Raw genomic sequence first — 19,041 nt, forward strand, 5'->3', positions numbered from 1 at the left:
ATTAATAATATGACAGTCAAAAGAGTATTCGTGTGTCAGAGCAGAGAAAGGAACCTATTCCATTAGGACACAAACTAAAAATATGAAGAAAAATTATAACCTGGTTTATTTTTAGAGGGTTATTGTAGCCAAGAAATAATTAATGATTCAATATACACTCAAAAAACAAAAGTCTAGGCTGGAAATCTAGTAACAGGTGTTATATATTTTTCCTTTGAAAACATTTCTCCCTCTAGCCTTTTTTTTTTTTTTTTTTTTTTGACAGAGTCTCACTCCATTGCCCAGGCTGGAGTGCAGTGGCGAAATCTTGGCTCACTGCCCTCCACCTCCCTAGGCTCAAGCAGTCCTCCCATCTCAGCCTCCTGAGTAGCTGAGACTACCGGCATGCGCCATCATGCCCAGCTAATTTCTTTTGTATTTTTGGTGGAGACAGGGTTTCACCATGTTGCCCAGGCTGGTCTTAAACTTCTGAGCTCAAGCAACCCACCTGTCTCAGCCTCCCAAAGTGCTGGGATTATGGATGTGAACTACTGCGCCCAGCCCCTCCTTTCATACTAAAGACAAATTATACTTTGCCTGATCATTCACATAAAATCCAGCAAAAATGTGATTGGCCATGTAGGCTCTTTTCAAGTTGGCTTTGCTAGAACTTTACCTAAAAATATTATTCCAGTCAAAGCCTTGGCAAAATAACCAGTGTCTCCAATTATCCTGTTTCGAAAGAAAAGACTCTTACTAAATTATGCAAATAACTATGTTATCATAAAATCAGAATATTCACAAAAGCTTCCTGAATTTTGGAGAATTTGTTAAAGTAGGTATAATAGCTAGTCAGGCGTGAGCAGGGCAGGAGAAGGCTCCCCCGGCAGACCCCACCAGTAATGTCAGACGACCATTAGGTGATGATCAGGTGGTTGTTAACTGTCTCTCTAAAATCACAGTTGGTCTCAGCCAGCACCAGGGAAAGGAAGTCTCTCAGTAAACAGAAACACCTGAAACTGGTGATCAGCAGCTTCCTGATAAGATCTCAAGAGTTGGGCAAGTGGGCTCAAGCATGTGCATTAAGAGGTAAAATGGCCTGGGGGGTGGTGGCTCACACCTGTAATCAGCACTTTAGGAAGCCGAGGCAGGTGGATCATGAGGTCAGGCGTTCGAGACCAGCCTGGCCAACATAGTGAAACCCCATCTCTAACAAAAGTACAATAAATTGGCCAGGTGTGATGGCAGGCGTCTCTATTCCAGCTACTTAGGAGACTGAGGCAGGAGAATCACTTGAACCCAGGAGGTGGACATTGCAGTGAGCTGAGATCACACCACTGCACTCCAGCCGAGGTGACAGAGTGAGACTCTGTCTCAAAAAAAAAAAAAAAAAAAAAAAAATTATATACCAGTTAAATGCCACCATTTTGCCTCTTTTTTTTTTTGGACAGGGTTTCACCATGTTGGCCAGGCTGGTCTTGTACACCTGACCTTGTGATCCACCTGCCTCGGCCTCCCAAAGTGCTGGGATTACAGGCATGAGCCACTGTGCCCAGCCCTAACTGGTATATAATCTTCTAACAACATTTAACCAGTAAGAGAAGTGTGCCTCAAGATAGCATGCATACTGGCCAGGTATGGTGGCTCTTGCCTGTAATCCTGGCACTTTGAGAGACTGAGGCGGGCAGATCACCTGAGGTCAGGAGTTCAAGGCCAGCCTGGCCAACATGGCAAAACCCTGTCTCTACTAAAAAACACAAAAATTAGCTGGGGGTGGTTGCCCACACCTGTAATCCCAGCTACTTGGGAGGCTGAGGCAGGGAGACTTGCTTGAACCCAGGAGGCGGAGGTTGCAGTGAGCCGAGATCACACCACTGCACTGCAGCCTGGGTGACAGAGAGAGACTCTGTCTCAAAAACAAATAAAATAAAATAAAATAGTTCTCTGAGGTAGTGAAAGCCAAACAAACCTTTATCTCTAAAGCAGAACAGCCTCCATATGTTGACAACTTCTCTCCAATTGGTCTGATCAGAAAATCTTGAGCAAATCGTGAATTCTTCAAGATGGCTGCCGTTTCTTCATCCACTTCAACAATTTCACCTTCCTAAAGGGTAGTATAAAAAAACATATGCTAAGAGTTGCAACTTTAGTCTCAATAGAAGAAAAATGCCCAGAAGTACCCTATTCTCTACATCCTCACCAGTAGTAATTTTTATACACTGTTGGTGGGAATTTAAATTAGTACACCATTAAGGAAAACAGTATGGAGATTCCTCAAAAAATTAAAAATAGAACTACCATATGACCCAGCAATCCCACTACTGGGTATATATCTAAAGAAAATGAGGGTCGGGCGTGGTGGCTCAAGCCTGTAATCCCAGCACTTTGGGAGGCCGAGGCGGGTGGATCACGAGGTCAAGAGATCGAGACCATCCTGGTCAACATGGTGAAACCCCGTCTCTACTAATACAAAAAATTAGCTGGGCATGGTGGCGCGTGCCTATAATCCCAGCTACTCAGGAGGCTGAGGCAGGAGAATTGCCTGAACCCAGGAGGCGGAGGTTGCGGTGAGCCGTGATCGCACCATTGCACTCCAGCCTGGGTAATGAGCGAAACTCCGCCTCAAAAAAAAAAAAAAAAATGAAATCAGTGTGTCAAGGAAATATCTGCACTCACCATGTTGACTGCAGCATTAATCACAATAACCAAGATATGAATCAACCCAAGCTTCCATCAATGGATAAATGGATGAAGAAAATGTGGCATATAGTCTTAGGATACAAAATCAATGTGCAAAAATCACAAGCATTCCTATACACCAGTAACAAACACAAACAGAGAGCCAAATCATGAGCAAACTCCCATTCACAATTGCTACAAAGAGAATAAAATATCTAGGAATACAATTAACAAAGGACGTGAAGGAGCTCTTCAAGGAAAACTACAAACAACTGCTCAAGGAAATAAGAGAGGACACAGATGGAAAAACATTCCATGCTCAGGGTTAGGAAGAATCAATATCATGAAAATGGCCATACTGCCTGAATTAATTTATAGATACAATGCTATCCCCATCAAGCTACCATTGACCTTCTTCACAGAACTGGAAAAAACCACCTTAAACTTCATATGGAACCAAAAAAGAGCCCACATAGCCACGAAAATCCTAAGCAAAAAAAACAAAGCTGGAGGCATCACGCTACCTGACTTCAAACTATACTACAAGGCTACAGTAATCAAAACAGCATGGTGCTGGTACCAAAACAGAGATATAGACCAATGGAACAGAACAGAGGCCTTGGAAGTAATGCCACATACCTACAACTATCTGATCTTTGACAAACCTGACAAATACAAGCAATGGGGAAAGAATTCCCTCTTTAATAAATGGTGTTGGGAAAACTGGCTAGCCATGTGCAGAAAGCTGAAACTGGACCCCTTCCTTACAGGTTATACAAAAATTAACTCCAGATGGATTAAAGATTTAAACATAAGACCTAACACCATAAAAACCCTAGAAGAAAACCTAGGCAATACCACTCAGGACATAGGCATAGGCAAGGACTTCATGACTAAATCACCAAAAGCAATGGCAACAAAAGCCAAAATAGACAAATGGGATCTAATTAAACTTAAGAGCTTCTGCACAGCAAAAGAAACAATCATTAGAGTGAACCAGCAAACCAATGGAATGGGAAAAAATTTTTGCAAGCTACCCATCTGACAAAGGGCTAATATTCAGAATCTACAAATAACTAAAACAAATATACAAGAAAAAGACAAACAACCCCATCAAAAAGTGGGTGAAGGATATGAACAGACACTTTTCAAAAGAAGACATTTATGTGGCCAACAAACATATGATCATCACTGGTCATTAGAGAAATGCAAATCAAAACCACATTGAGATACCATCTCACACCAGTTAGAATGGTGATCATTAAAAAATCTGGAGACAACAGATGCTGGAGAGGATGTGGAGAAACAGGAACACTTTCACACTGTTGGTGGGAGTGTAAATTAGTTCAACCATTGTGGAAGACAGTGTGGAGATTCCTCAAGGATCTAGAAATAGAAATACCATTTGTCCCAGCAATCCCATTACTGGGTATACCCAAAGGATTATAAATCGTTCTATTATAAAGACACATGTACACATATGTTCATTGTGGCAGTGTTTGCAATAACAAAGACTTGGAACCAACCCAAATGCCCATCAAGGATAGACTGGTTAAAGAAAACGTGGCACATATACATCATGGAATACTATGCAGCCATAAAAAAGGATGAGTTCATGTCCTTTGCATGAACATGGATGAATCCGGAAACCATCATTCTCAGCAAACTGACACAAGAACAGAAAACCAAACACTGCATGTTCTTACTCAAGTGGGTGTTGAACAATGAGAACACATGGACACAGGGAGGGGAACATCACACACTGGGGTCTGTTGGGGGGTGGGGGGCTAGGGGAGGGATAGCAGTGGGTGGGGAAGTTGGGAGGGATAGCATTAGGAGAAATACCTAATGTGGGTGATGGGGGGATGGAGGCAGCAAATCACCATGACATGTATATGCCTATGTAATAATCCTGCAAGATCTGCACATATACCCCAGAACTTAAAGTAAAATAAAAATAAAATGTGGCATATATACACAATGGAATACTAATCAAACTTTGAAGGAAACCCTGTCATTTGCAGCAACTGCATGGAACTGCAGGTCATTATGTTAAGAGAAATAAGGCAAACACAGAAAGACAAATATCATATGTTCTCACTGACACGTGGAAGCTAAAAAAGTGGATCTCATTAAGATATAGAGTACATTGGTGGTTACCAAAGGCCAGAAAGGGTACAGGTTGAGGGAGATAAAGAGAAGTTGATTAATGCTTACAAATATAGGGTCTGATGAAAGAAAGAAGACCTAGTGTTTGAAATATCAGTAAAGTTACTATAGTTTACAATAATATATTGAATATTTCAAAATAGCTAGAAGAGGATAATTTTAATATTTCTAATATAAAGAAAAGACAAACATTTAAGGTGATATGTATCCCAATTATACTACTTTGATCTTTACAAATTATATGAATGTATTAAATTATCATATGAACCCCATAAAATATGTACATTGATTATGCATCAATTTAAAAAAAGTAAAGTCTTTATGTATCAATAATAACACTGAATGTCAATGAACTCAATTCTCCAATTAAGAGGCATAGAGTAGGCCGGGCGTGGTGGCTCACGCCTGTAATCCCAGCACTTTGGGAAGCTGAGACGGGCAGATCATGAGGTCAAGAGATCGAGACCATCCAGGCCAACATGGTGAAACTCCGTCTCTACTAAAAAAATACAAAAATTAGCTGGGCATGGTGGCGTGTGCCTGTAGTCCCAACTACTTGGGAGGCTGAGGCAGGAGAATTGCTTAAATCCGGGAGGCAGAGGTTGCAGTGAGCTGAGATCGCGCCACTGCACTCCAGCCTGGTGCCTGGCGAGAGAGGGAGACTCTGTCTCAAAATAAAAAATAAAAATAAAAAATAAAATAAAAAATACAAAAAATTAGCTGGGGATGGTGGTGCATGCCTGTAGTTCCAACTACTTGGGAGGCTGAGGCAGGAGAATTGCTTAAACCCGGGAGGCAGAGGTTGCAGTGAGCCGAGATCACGCCACTGCACTTCAGCCTGGTGTCTGGTAACAGAGTGAGACTGTCTCAAAAAAAAAAAAAAAAAAAAAAAGGAGGCATAGAGTGCTGTGAAAAGCTTGTGGCAAAGAGGGCAAACAAAGAAGCAGGCTCTGAAGTTCATTCTTGATTATGCCTACCTTCTAGAGGATGTAATTATAAGTGCTGCCAATTTTGAGCAGTGGCAAGAGAGGATCAAAGTGAATGGAAAAGCTGGGAATCTTGGTGGAGGATTATAACCATCGAAAGGAGCAAGAGCAAGAACACTGTGACTTCTGAGGTACCTTTTTCCAAAAGGTATCTGACATACCTCACCAAAAAATATTTGAAGAATAATCTATGGATTGGTTGTGTGTAGTTGCTAACAGCAAAAAGAGTTACGAGTGATGTTACTTCCAAATTAGCCTGGATGAAGAAGAGGAGGAAGGTGAGGATTAAAATGTATTTATCCATAATATTTTGTATAAGTTCTTAAATAAAACTTGTAAAGCACCCCCTACCAAAAAAAAAAAAAAAAAAAAAGGAACAGAGTGCCTGAATGGATAAAAAAAAAATGGGACCCAATTATATGCTGCCTACAAGAAACCTACTTTACTTACAAAAATACTGAAAGTGAAGGGGTGGAAAAAAGACATTCCATGCAATTGGAAACCAGAAAAGAACAGGAGTAGCTGTACTTATATAAGATAAAATAGACTATGAATCAAGGCTGTCAAAAAAGACAAAGAAGGTCACTCTATAATGATAAAGGGGTCAATTCAGCAACAGGATATAAGTATCTGTGCACCCAACATTGGAGCTCCAAAATATATAAAGCAAACCTTAATAGATCTAGAAGAGATATACTGTAATGCAATAATAGTAGGGGTCTTTAACACCATACCTACTACTCTCAGTAAGATGGAGCATTCATACAAAAAATAATAAAGAAACATTAAACTAGATCAAACATACTAGATCAAATAGGCCTAGCTGACATTTACAGAACATTTTACCCAACAGCTGCAGAATAGACATTCTGCTCAATAGCACATGGAACATTCTCCAGCATAGACTATATCTTAGGCCACAAAACAAGTCTTAACACATTTCAAAAAGTAGAAATCATAACAAGTATCTTTCTTACCACAATGGAATAAAACTGAAAATCAATAACAAGAATGTTGGCAAATTCACAAACACATGGAAATTAAACAACATGCTCCCAAATAACCAATGGGTCCATGAATAAGAGAAAAATTTAAAATTTCTTGAAACAAACGAAAATGGAAATACAACATGCAAAAATCTATGGGATACAGCAGAAGCAGTACTAAGAGGAAAGTTTATAGCAATAAATGCCCACATCGAAAAAGTAGAAAGATTGCAAATAAGGCCAGGTGTGGTGGCCCATGCCTGGAATTCCAGCACCTTGGGAGGCCAAGGCAGGTGGATTGGTTGACCCCAGAAGTTCAAGACCAGCCTGGGCAACATGGTGAAAGCCCATCTCTACAGAAAATACAAAACTTAGCCAGGCATCGTAGCCTGTAGTTCCAGCTAGTTAGGAGGCTGAGGTAGGAGGATTGCCTGAGCCCAGGAGGTCAAAGCTGCTGTAAGCCATGATTGCACCACTATACTCCAGTCCAGGTGACAGAGTGAGACCCTGAGAAAGAAGAAGAAGGAAAGGAAGGGAGGGAGGACAGACAGACTTCAAATAAACAACCTAGTGATGCCCATGAGGGAACTATAAAAACATGAAAAAAATCAAACTCAAAATTAGTAGAAGGAAAGAATAATAAACATCACAACAGAAATAAATGAAATTGAGACAAAAAATACAGAAAATCAACAAAATGAAAAGTTAGTTTTTTGAAAAGACAAAATAGACAAATCTTTAGCTAGACTAAGAAAAAAAGAGAAGACTCAAACAGATGGATAAAGCAAATGCAGTGTATATATACACGAACACTACTCAGACATGAAAAAGAAGGAAATCCTGTTACTTGCAGCAACATGCATGAAACTGCAGGTCATTATGTTAAGAGAAGTAAGCCAAGCACAAAAAGACGAGAATATTGCATGTTCTCACTGATATGTGGGAGCTAAAAAAGTGGATCTCATGATCATAGAGAGTAGACTGGTGGTTACCAGAGGCCAGGCAGAGGGGGGAGGATGAAGAAAGGTTGATTAATTAGTACAAACATACAGTTTAATAAGAAGAAATAAGACCCAGTGTTCAACAGATCAGTAGGGTGACTATAGTTTAAAATAATCTATTGTATATTTCAAAATAGCTAGAAGAGAATAATTCGAATGGGTTCCTAGAATAAAGACAAATAGTCAAGGTGATGGATATACCATTTACATTAATTGATCTGTACAAATTATACAAAACTATTAAATTATCAGATGTACCCTGAAAATATGCACATCTATTATGCATTAATTTAAAAAATGTTTGGCCTTGCACGGTGGCTGATGCCTATAATCCTAGCACTTTGGGAGGCTGAGGTGGGCAGACCACTTGAGGTGAGGAGTTCGAGACCAACCTGGCCAATATGGTGAAACCCCATCTCTACTAACAATACAAAAATTAGCCGGGCGTGTAGCATCTGTCTGTAGTCCCAGCTACTTGGGAGGCTGAGGCAGGAGAATTGCTTGAACCCAAGAAGCAGAGGTTGCAGTGAGCCGAGATTGTGCCACTGTACTCCAGCCTGGGCAACAGAGGGAGATGCTGTCTCAAAAAAAAAGAAAAGAGGCCGGGCACGGTGGCTCAAGCCTGTAATCCCAGCACTTTGGGAGGCCGAGGCGGGTGGATCACGAGTTCAAGAGATCGAGACCATCCTGGTCAACATGGTGAAACCCCGTCTCTACTAATACAAAAAATTAGCTGGGCATGGTGGCGCGTGCCTGTAATCCCAGCTACTCAGGAGGCTGAGGCAGGAGAATTGCCTGAACCCAGGAGGCGGAGGTTGCGGTGAGCCGAGATCGCGCCATTGCACTCCAGCCTGGGTAACAAGAGCGAAACTCCGTCTCAAAAAAAAAAAAAAAAAGAGAGAGAGAGAAAAGAAAAGAAAAGAAATTTGAAGATGCGGCCAGGTGCCATGGCTCATGCCTGTAATCCCAGCACTTTGAGAGGCCGAGGAAGGTGGATCACCTGAGGTCAGGAGTTCACGACCAGCCTGGCCAACATTGTGAAACCCCATCTCTACTAAAAATACAAAAATCAGTTGGGTGTGGGGGCATGCTTCTGTAACCCCAGCTACTCGGGAGGCTGAGGCAGGAGAATCGGTTTGAACCCAGGCGGTGGAGGTTGCAGTGAGCCGAGATCATGCCACTGCACTCTGGCCTGGGTAACAGAGTGAGACTCTATCTCAAAAAAAAAAAAAAAAAGAAAAGAAATTTGAAGATGCTTGGCCAGGTGTAATCTCAGACTTGGAAGGCTGAAGTGGAAGGATCTTGTGAGGCTAGGAGTTCAAGACTATAGTGGGCTATGCTTACACCTGTGAATAGCCACTGTATCCCAGTATGCTCAACATAGCAAGACCCTGTGTTTTGCTACATTCTTGCTAATCCTTATTGAAATTCTGCAAAGTAAGTATTATTATCCCTACTTTTATAGTAGAACAAACTGCAACCCAACGAATTTTGGTGACTTGTTCAAGTTTACCCAAGTAATACATAATAGAGCCAGAATTTGAACCCAGGTATCTGATTCCAAAGCCTGAATTTTTCTATTTTGAGAAAACAAATCTTACTATGCACAGAACAGTAAAAATGCCAATTAGTACCATCATCAAACATTCAAAAATTTCTTAATTCCTTGACACAATTAAACAATTGAAATACTATTATATATACTCCTACTCTTTTCCATAGTATTGCTCTATAGCTCTATAGCTCTATTAATCCAATGTCTGAATGAGGCTTCTTGTAAAAAGTTTTCTTCAGGCTGGGCGTGGTGGCTCACAGCTGTAATCCTAGCACTTTGGGAGGCCGAGGAGGGTGGATCACTTGAGGTCAGGAGTTCAAGACCAGCCTGGCCAACATGGTGAAACCCCGTCTCTAAGAAAAAAAAGAAAAAGAAGAAGAAAAAAGTTTTCTTCAGTGTGTAATGGTATTGTGATTGTGCAGGAGAATATTACATTCCTACGGGATGCATGATGAAATATTTAAGGGGAAAATGGCATAATATCTGCAACTTATTTTCAATGACTCAGCAAATAAATATATCTATATACATAAACACACAAAGCAAATATGGAAAAATGTTCTCAACTGCTGAAACATAGGTAATGCGTATGTGGTATTCATTGAACTATTGTTAACTTTTCTGTATTCAAAAACATTTTTACAATAAATATTAAGGGCTAGGCACGGTGGTTCATGCCTGTAATTCCAGCACTCTGGGAGTCCAAGGTGGGCAGACCAGTCTGGACAACACGGCGAAATCCTGTCTCTACAAAAAGTATAAAAATTAGCCAAGTGTGGTGGCATGCCTATAGTCCCAGCTACTCATGAGCCTGAGGTGGGAGGATCACTTGAGCCCAGAAGGTCAAGACTGCAGTGAGCCATAATTGTGCCATTGCACTCTAGCCTGGGCAACAGAGCGAGACCCTGCCAATAAATAAATAAGTATTGAGGAAAAAATGCCTTTTCACTCCACTTGAAACACACACATACATTTAAACACACACACAAACAAACCAACACCGAAAAGTGGGAAGCACTGCAAAGTTAAGAAGAGACAGCTGGAGCAAGGGCAAGAGCAGAAAGAATGCCGGAAGTCATGGAAATTGTTTTATTTACCTTAAATGTAAAATTTGCATCAAACATGAGTTCTTTTTCGTGTCCTGTAATTCCTCCATTGTAAATAACTTGGCATCTCCTGGTTGGTCCTGTCTTAGAGCATTTGAAGAGGCGAAATGTTGCAGAAACAAAACGACAGTCACCTAAAAACAGAATTTATCCACGATTCAACTCCAGCACTCCCTCAGCAGACAACGAGCAAACAAGTTATAAAGATGACTTTCTTCTTTGCATCTCATCAGTTATCCTTCTGGGCACTTCACTCTACTTACTGAATGACTTCAACGTGCTTTATTAAATATCAAAATTGGGGGGGTTACCATTATACAGGAGACAAGATAGCTATTTCCAGATAACACAAAGTATCCCTCAAGTATCAGAAGCCACTTACTAATCACCAAATTTCAATCATTCAAGTTGTAGTTATAATAGTCCCTGCTGTCTGTCACAGCTTACCGATAACTCTTTCCAGTTCCTTGTTTTGAATTGAAATGAGATTGGCAGTGACCAAACATGGAGGGCAGAACCCAATTTTTTGAGCAAGGATAGCAAGTTCCTTCCAGTACAAAGCACCACCCAGACACTCACCTAAAAAACAAAAACCAAGCAAACAATGACAAAAAAAAAAAAAAAAAAGAAACCACCTAAATGATTACCAGTGGCAAAATGATTACAGTACGGTATAGCTGTACAATACAATTGTATAATACAAAGTTTTAAAAAATTTTTTTAAAAATTTAGGCCAAAGACACAAAATTAGAAACTACATTCTATATATGGCATGCCCCCAATTTTATTATACACATGCACAAAAATAAACCAAACTACATGAATATTTCCTAAAATGTTAAAGAGGTTATCACTGGGTTATATGATGATAAGTAATTCTTTTTAAGAGACAGGGCTTTACTATGAAGCCCAGGCTGTACCCAAACTTCTAGACTCAAGCAATCCTCCTGCCTCAGCCTCCCAAATATCTGGGATTACAGGTATGTACCACTGTGTCCAACTTAGTAATTTTTTCTCTTTTTTTTTTTTTGCACTTTCCAACTTACTAACAGTATCTATTTATTATTACATAAGAATAAAGTTAATATTATTTTAAGAATAAGAACTTTTGGCCAGGCACGGTGGCTCACGCCTGTAATCCCAGCACTTTGGGAGGCTGAGGCAGGCGGATCACAAGGTCAAGAGATCAAGTCCATCCTGGCCACCATGGTGAAATCCCATCTCTACTAAAAATACAAAAACATTTAACTGGGCGTGGTGGTGCATGCCTGTAGTCCCAAATACTCAGGAGGCTGAGGCAGGAGAATTGCTTGAAACCGGAAAATGGAAGTTGCAGTGATCGGGGATCATGCCATTGCACTCCAGCCTGGTGATAGAGTGAGACTGTCTCAAAAAAAAAAAAAAGAATGAGAACTTTTGATTTCATAGTCAGACTGATGAAAAGCATGCATTTACCTCAACTTCCAGAGACTATTAAAATGATAATAAAGGAATAAACAACACAATAATGGTGAGAACAAAAAGGGACTTAGAGGGCATCAGCTCTGGAACAACTGTCCTCAATTCTGCACTAGAGTTTTCAAAGTATTTTTCCCATTCTTTATCCCATTTAATCTTCATAACAGCCCTATAAGGCAGATTGTATTATTATTTACATTTTACAGTTTGGAAAACAATAACTCAAAGAGATGAATTAAACTATCCAAAGCCCTATCACTTTTGAATGGCAGAGGAGGAATGGAACCTTGGCCTCGTATGAGGCCTAATCTCACGTGGTCTCATATCACATAGCCTCATCCTGGCTATTAGCAGAAAGGAGCTCTGCACAAGCAACCATCTGCCTTAAAACTAATCAAAACAAAATCACCTACCCCATAAAACTTTGTGTGTCCTGATTTCTTCTGGCAGTTCAAGGCTCACATAGACGTCACTGAAATATAACTCCCCACCATACTGAAACAGACCCACATTAGTCCAAATAAGATTAATGATTACATTGATCCCAGATAACAAAGAAAGGAATAAGGGAACAAAGTCAAATCTAAAAATCAATAGCAATGTTTAAGCTGACCCTTTGTGAACAAATAACAGCTGCCTCTTCAGTTATAACCAATAGTCAAGTGCCAAGATTTTTTTCCTCCCAGTGGCTTATCCAACAGGTAACAAAATCACATTCTAAGAGTGTCTGTCTCCTAAATAAAGATATTCAGGTTACTTAAATTTTTAGCCAATCTGAACCAAAAGCAGCCCCAGGTCACTGGAGAACTAACAGAAGATATAATCAGTATTCATAAACTTTTATCTCTTAAGAATAATATAACTTTGTCAGGTATGATGGCTCATGCCTCTCATCCCAGTGACTCAGGAGACTGAAGTGGGAGGATTGCTGGAGGTTAGCAGTTTCAGACTAGCCTTGGTAACAGAGCAAGACCATCTCTCCAATACAGAAATTTAAAAATTAGCTGGGCAGGCCAGGCACAGTAGCTCATGCCTGTAATCCCAGCACTTTGGGAGGCCGAAGCTGGCAGATCACAAGGTCAGGAGTTCGAGACCAGCCTGACCAACATGATGAAACCCCGTCTCTACTAAAAATACAAAAAAAAATTAGCTGGGTGAGGTGGCAAGCGCTTGTAATCCCAGCTACTCAGGAGGCTGAGGCAGGAGAATCGCTTGAACCTGGGAGGCACAGGTTGCAGTGAGCCAAGATTGTGCCATTGCACCCCAGCCTGGGTGACAGAGTGAGACCCTCTCTCAAAAAAAAAAATTAGCTGGGCATGGTGGCATGTACCTGGAATCCTAGCTACTCAAGAGGATCGTTTGAGCCCAGGAGTTGGAGGTTGCAGTGAGCTATTATAGGGACACGGCACTGCAGCCTGGGTGACAGCAACGCCCCATTGCTATTAAAAAATATAACTTTTTGTAATGTTACTTACTTTTATAACAACACATTTTATCTTTAAAATATTGTCCTTAAAATGTAAAGCAAATGAGTGATCAGGAACTTAACATTTTATTTAGCTAATTTCAAAAATTTGGAAACCTGGAGATCTAGATTCTACAATAGTGTTTCTACCTTTTTTAAAATTTTTTTTTTTGAGACAGAGTCTCACTCTGTCACCAGGCTGGAGTTCAGCGGCACAATCTTGGCTCACTGCAACCTCTGACTCCCTGGTTCAAGTGATTCTCCTGCCTCAGCCTCCCCAGTAGCTGGGATTACAGGTGCTTACCCCCTCACCAGGCTAATTTTCTTTTTTGTATTTTTATTAGAGATGGGGTTTCATCATGTTGGCCAGGATGGTCTCGACCTCCTGAGCTCATGATCCATCCGCCTCAGATTCCCAAAGTGCTGGGATTATAGACCTGAGCCACCGAACCCAGCCTCTACCTTTTATAAGTACCTTTTTGGTGGAGATAGTGAACTGGTCTGTAAAATGGCATACTAACAAAGACATCACTAAATCATTAAATCATTTCTACATAGGTATTTGTATTTGAGTTCTATGACAGCTTTGTAAACCAAATATCTCAAAAACATATTTTTAATTAAAAAAATTTTTTTAGAGATAGGCGTCTCACTATATTGCCCAGGCTGGACACAAACTCCATCCAAGTAGCTGGGAGTACAGGCATGTACCACCCACCCAGCTAGAATCTTTTTTTTTTTTTTTTGAGACGGAGTTTCGCTCTTATTACCCAGGCTGGAGTGCAATGGCGCGATCTCGGCTCACCGCAACCTCCACCTCCTGGGTTCAGGCAATTCTCCTGCCTCAGCCTCCTGAGTAGTTGGGATTACAGGCACGCGCCACCATGCCCAGCTAATTTTTTTGTATTTTTAGTAAAGACGGGGTTTCACCATGTTGACCAGGATGGTCTCGATCTCTTGACCTCGTGATCCACCCGCCTCAGCCTCCCAAAGTGCTGGGATTACAAGCTTGAGCCACCACGCCCGGCTTTTTTTTTTTTTTAGGATGGAATCTCGCTCTGTCTCCCAGACTGGAGTGCAGTGGTGAGATCTCGGCTCACTGCAACCTCTGCCTCCTGGGTTCAAGTGATTCTCCTACCACAGCCTCCAGAGGAGCTGGGATTATAGGTGCACACCACCACACTCAGCTAATTTTTGTAGTTTTAGTAGAGACGGTTTCACCATGTTGGCCAGGCTCAAACTCCTGACCTCAGGTGATCCGCCCACCTTGGCTTCCCACAGTGCTGGAATTACAGGCGTGAGCTACTGTGCCCAGCAGAATCTTTCATCTTCTATCATGAAGATACACATCTCATGATACAGTGAAGGCTGTGGAGCTCCTGCAAGCTTTCCTTTTAGAAAGTAGTTAATGTAGGGCTGGGTGTGATGGCTCATGTCTGTAATCCCAGCACTTTGGGAGGCCAAGGCGGGTAGATCACAAAGTCAGGAGTTTGAGAACAGCCTGACCAACATGGTGAAACCCCATCTCTACTAAAAATACAAAAATTAGCCAGGTAGTCGTGCGTGCCTGTAATCCCAGCTACTCAGGAGGCTGAGGCAGAAGAATTGTGAGAGGCAGAGGTTGTGGTGAACCAAGATCATGCCACTGCACTCCAGCCTTGGTGACGGAGCAAGACCCAGTTTCAAAGAAAGAAAGAAAGTAGTTAATGTAAGAGTTCCATCTTCTGTAACTTCCCAAAGATCTGAAATCATGACAGATAAGAAATAAGAAGCCCTGAGAAACACTGTACATGCTAGAAGAGAGTTTATTCAAAGCAATCATTAGTAGTTAGTGCAAAGGTTCCTACAGCTCCACAGATGCTATTCTAGGATCACGTATAGCGGCAAACAGGAAGAGAGACAGTCAAGAAAGCAAATACCTTAACACATGCAGTGACAATTGTCACTTCGGATTTACTACCTCTTGCAACCTGAGAGGGAAAGTAATCCATATCCAGGGTATTCCTGTCCCTTCCCCCTTTTGCCATCCCTTTTTCATTTAATGGATAAATTAAGAGAGTTTGAGCCTTCAGTTCATGGGGGAAACAAACAAGACTGAACCCATCAGCTCTCACTGATGTTCAAAGGTAACTGATCTCACTCTCCTCACCTTCAGCACCCGACATGCCTCCTGCAGCACTTGTTGTTTATCAGGCACAAGGTTAATAACACAGTTTGATCTAAAAGAGAACAAATGAAATGTCGAGCAAATCTTCACAATACTCAAAAATCTGCAAGTCCTTTTAGACTCTAAAGGTGGCTCCCACCGTTCTGTTCAAAGCTACCCCATTCTCCCTGCCTCCCTCCTCTCTTCCTGATGCCGTCAACTAACCTTTTCCCCAAGATCACAGACAGAGTGTTTAAAATCTCAATAAATTATTAGCAAGTCTGAATGTGCAGAAAAAAATATCAGACATGATTCTTATTTGTTTCTGTCCTGATGTTCACCATGTAACAAGATGAAGACTCGGACCAGATGCCTACTGCAGAAGGCATTTCTGATGCCCCATGTAAACGGGCTGCATTCCTCAAAGGCAGCTTTTGTAGAGCTGTCACTTGGGCACAATTTGACAATAACAACTTGAGGGAAAAAAGGAAACAGAATTCTTATCATTTGCCATGGAAGTATTATGAAAGGTAACAGGGCACCATGTATTGTAGGAGCAAACTTAGTGGTCCTGCTGGTCTTTTGGGTTCATTAGTTTGTGGTTAAGTTTCAAGTAAGTTCTCTCTTGGTCTATTGTGTTTGGTGGGCTCCAGCAGCTCAAACCAGCTCTCACCCATTAGTAAGCCATGAGCTTAGTCTAACACTCTAAATGAAAGTCAATTCAGCAAATAGTAGTAGTGACATCTGTGTGTTCAAAAGGAAATGAGGGCTGGGTGTGGTGGTTCACACCTGTAATCCCCGCACTTTAGGAGGCCGAAGTTGGTGGATCACCTGAGGTCAGGAGTCTGAGACCATCCTAGCCAACATGGTGAAATCTTATCTCTACTAAAAAAAAAAAAGAAAAAGAAAAAAGATTTAAAATATTGCCTGGGTGTGGTAGCACATGCCTGTAATCCCAGCAACTTGGGAGGCTGAGGCACGAGAATCACTTGAACCTGGGAGGCAGAGGTTACAGTGAGCTGAGACTGGGCCACTGCACTCCAGCCTGGGCAACAGAGCAAGAGTCCATCTCAAAAAAAATTTTTTAATTAAAAATTTAAAAATGGGCTATATTCATAACAGTAAGAATATAGACCTACACAACAATATCATAGCTCTCATTCTTGTTTCCAGCCTGTCCCAACTTCTCAATGTAGCCATGAATAAAAGTCACATTAGATGACTGGAAGCCATATTTTTCCATGTGATAGTCAAGATATTCTTCAGCCACTTCCACCTAAAGGAAGAAAAATATAGTTTTGACAACATTTTGAAAAAAATACTTTTTCCTAAAAATTTTCCTATTACATACTTCTCCTAGATTATTTTGGATAAATATACAAGATTCCTGTGGATATGTAGGCTATACTATAGCCTGGGATACGAAGTCCCTGCTGCCCGTGCAGTTTTGCTTGAATAAACTCCTCATTCAATAACAAAATCTTTCGGGATAGATGGCAGCAAGAAGGGAAAGATCAAAGTCCACTCTGTCCTCAGGATATTCATATCAGAGCAAACCTCCGACTCTTGTGTTTGCCCAGAAGAGCCTCTAATAGTCTAAGTTATCAGCTTCCAAGACAGGAAGCACAGTGGCACAAATGAGCATTGCTAACTAGAGGCTTTCTTAAATTATTCTTGAAGAGCCATGAAGAAAACAACTTCATTTCTCAAAGAATGCTTTCGAGAATCTTTTCCTCCTTGTCTTCCAAGTCATTGCCTCACCTGGCCTTTAGTCATGTCTATTCCAGTCACATGTCCCTTTTCACCAACCAGCTGGCTAAGTACATAGCAATCTCTGCCACTTCCACTACCCAGATCCAAAATCCAGCAGTTTTCTAAATGCTCGGGGATCACCAGACCACAGCCATAATACCTGGGAAATGGAAAACACATATTTTTTTCCCTGGAGACTAGAAGACATGAAACCACTAAATCTTATACATACTTCCCTTCTTCCTTCCTTCCTCCCTCCCTCTTTTCCTTCCTTCCTTTCTTCCTTCCACTCACTCATACTTCTGTTTTGATGTTTAGTCTCCACTAAACTGACATCCATGAAGGCTGGGACTATATCTGCTTTTATTATTGAGCATGTGCTAGGCACTAAGACTTCATAAGCCATCTAAAATAATGTTTTCAGGCTGAGCGTGGTAGCTCATGCCTGTAATCCGAGCACTTTGGGAGGTGGAGGCAGGCAGATCACTTGAGGCAAGGAGTTCGAGACCAGCCTGGCCAATATGGTGAAACCCTGTCTCTACTAAAAACAAACAAAAAAATCAGCCAGGCGTGGTAGCAGGTGCCTGTAATCCCAGCTACTCAGGAGGCTGAGGCAGGAGAATCGCTTGAACCTAGGAGGCAGAGGTTGCAGTGAGCTGAGATAGCGCCACTGCACTACAGCCTAAGCAACAGAGTGAGACTTCATCTCAAAAAATAAATAAATAAAATAAAATAATGTGTTCAATAAATACATTTAGGCATTAGCTGAGCTTCTAATTCAGGCCCAGTTATTGAGGGAGAAATGTAAGGTTTCTGTTCTGTAGGTATGGAGTGCAGTGGCTATTCACATCCTGGATCGCACACTCCAGCCTGGAACTTCTGGGCTCACGTGATCCTCTGCCTCCTCACAAGGACCTGGGACTACAGGCTCACTAGCGCGCCCAGATTCATCGGAGGTTCTTAGAGCAGTAAGATGATGGGTGCTGAGATTTAGGATTTTTACAATAGACAAGACAAGCTGGATGGGTTGGTGGCTACGGGTTAATTCCCTAGTGACCTGCATCATTATCTTTTGGGCAAACTGCAGTTTGGGGTCTTCCTGGGGACAGCGAGGGGCACTCTACCTTAGGGCTACTTCGTGTACATTTTGCAAGGCTTCCCGGATGTGCTTGGGGACCAGCCTGGCTGTGGTGACACAGGCATTGGTCTGGAGGTCTGCTGATTTCTTCAGCACCTGCCCGTAGTAGGTCTGACCCAGCGTCGACAGCGGAGTCAGGAGCAGGGAGGGAGAAGAGCTGTGACTGCAGCGCGAGGGCTCCGTCACCGCCTCCACCTCCACTTGGTGGACCTCAGCTCCCTGCAAAAGTAGAAGCCTAGAACCTGCCCTGTCCCGACTCCAGGGGTCCCGGGGGACAGGGCGCGGGCCAGGTCGGACTTCCATCAGCCTAGGCTCCACTTGGGACAACTCAGGCCTTACAGCTCTCACCTGCACGTCCTTCTGGATCTCAGTGTCCCCGCGAGGGGCAGCCACTGTCGGGAGAGGGAACGGTAGTTGAAAGGAAGAGGGTGCTGAGGGACAGGCATGTGAGAGGGGGCCAGCAAGGGGCAGGCAGCGGGTCGAGGGGTGCGGGGAGGACCAAGGTCTCGAGAAGCACCTCTGGGGAAGCGCTCGCGCTCGAGCTCCCGCCTGGCCGGGGGCCCAGGGAAGGGGCTGGGGGCCTGTAGGGGGTCCTGCAGTGGGGCCAGGGCGGGACCTGCA

The 19,041-nt window shown here is 42.2% G+C and overlaps 1 protein-coding gene across 4 annotated transcripts in view; it reads right to left on the reverse strand.

Annotated features, from left to right (window-relative positions):
- AS3MT (arsenite methyltransferase) overlaps nt 1-18,950 on the reverse strand; it is a 166,674-nt gene extending 147,724 nt beyond the window's left edge. For 3 of the 4 annotated variants that reach the window (XM_064373917.1, XM_064373920.1, XM_064373918.1), the window contains exons 1-8: nt 18,407-18,785; nt 17,292-17,442; nt 16,670-16,806; nt 15,534-15,603; nt 12,333-12,414; nt 10,909-11,040; nt 10,453-10,595; nt 1,949-2,083 (exon numbers count right to left, since the gene is read on the reverse strand). In XM_064373917.1, the coding sequence (XP_064229987.1) occupies nt 1,949-2,083; nt 10,453-10,595; nt 10,909-11,040; nt 12,333-12,414; nt 15,534-15,603; nt 16,670-16,806; nt 17,292-17,442; nt 18,407-18,723 (1,167 nt within the window). In that variant the 5' untranslated portion in view covers nt 18,724-18,785. Of the gene's footprint in view, nt 1-1,948; nt 2,084-10,452; nt 10,596-10,908; nt 11,041-12,332; nt 12,415-15,533; nt 15,604-16,669; nt 16,807-17,291; nt 17,443-18,406 lie in introns of all 4 variants that reach the window. The other variant, XM_064373919.1, reaches the window with a different exon arrangement.
- Nucleotides 18,951-19,041: the final 91 nt, after the last annotated feature.

This window comes from Aotus nancymaae, unplaced genomic scaffold, assembly GCF_030222135.1.
Source record: "Aotus nancymaae isolate 86718 unplaced genomic scaffold, 86718_ANA_hifiasm-v0.15.2.pri h1tg000010l, whole genome shotgun sequence".
NCBI lineage: Eukaryota > Metazoa > Chordata > Mammalia > Primates > Aotidae > Aotus > Aotus nancymaae.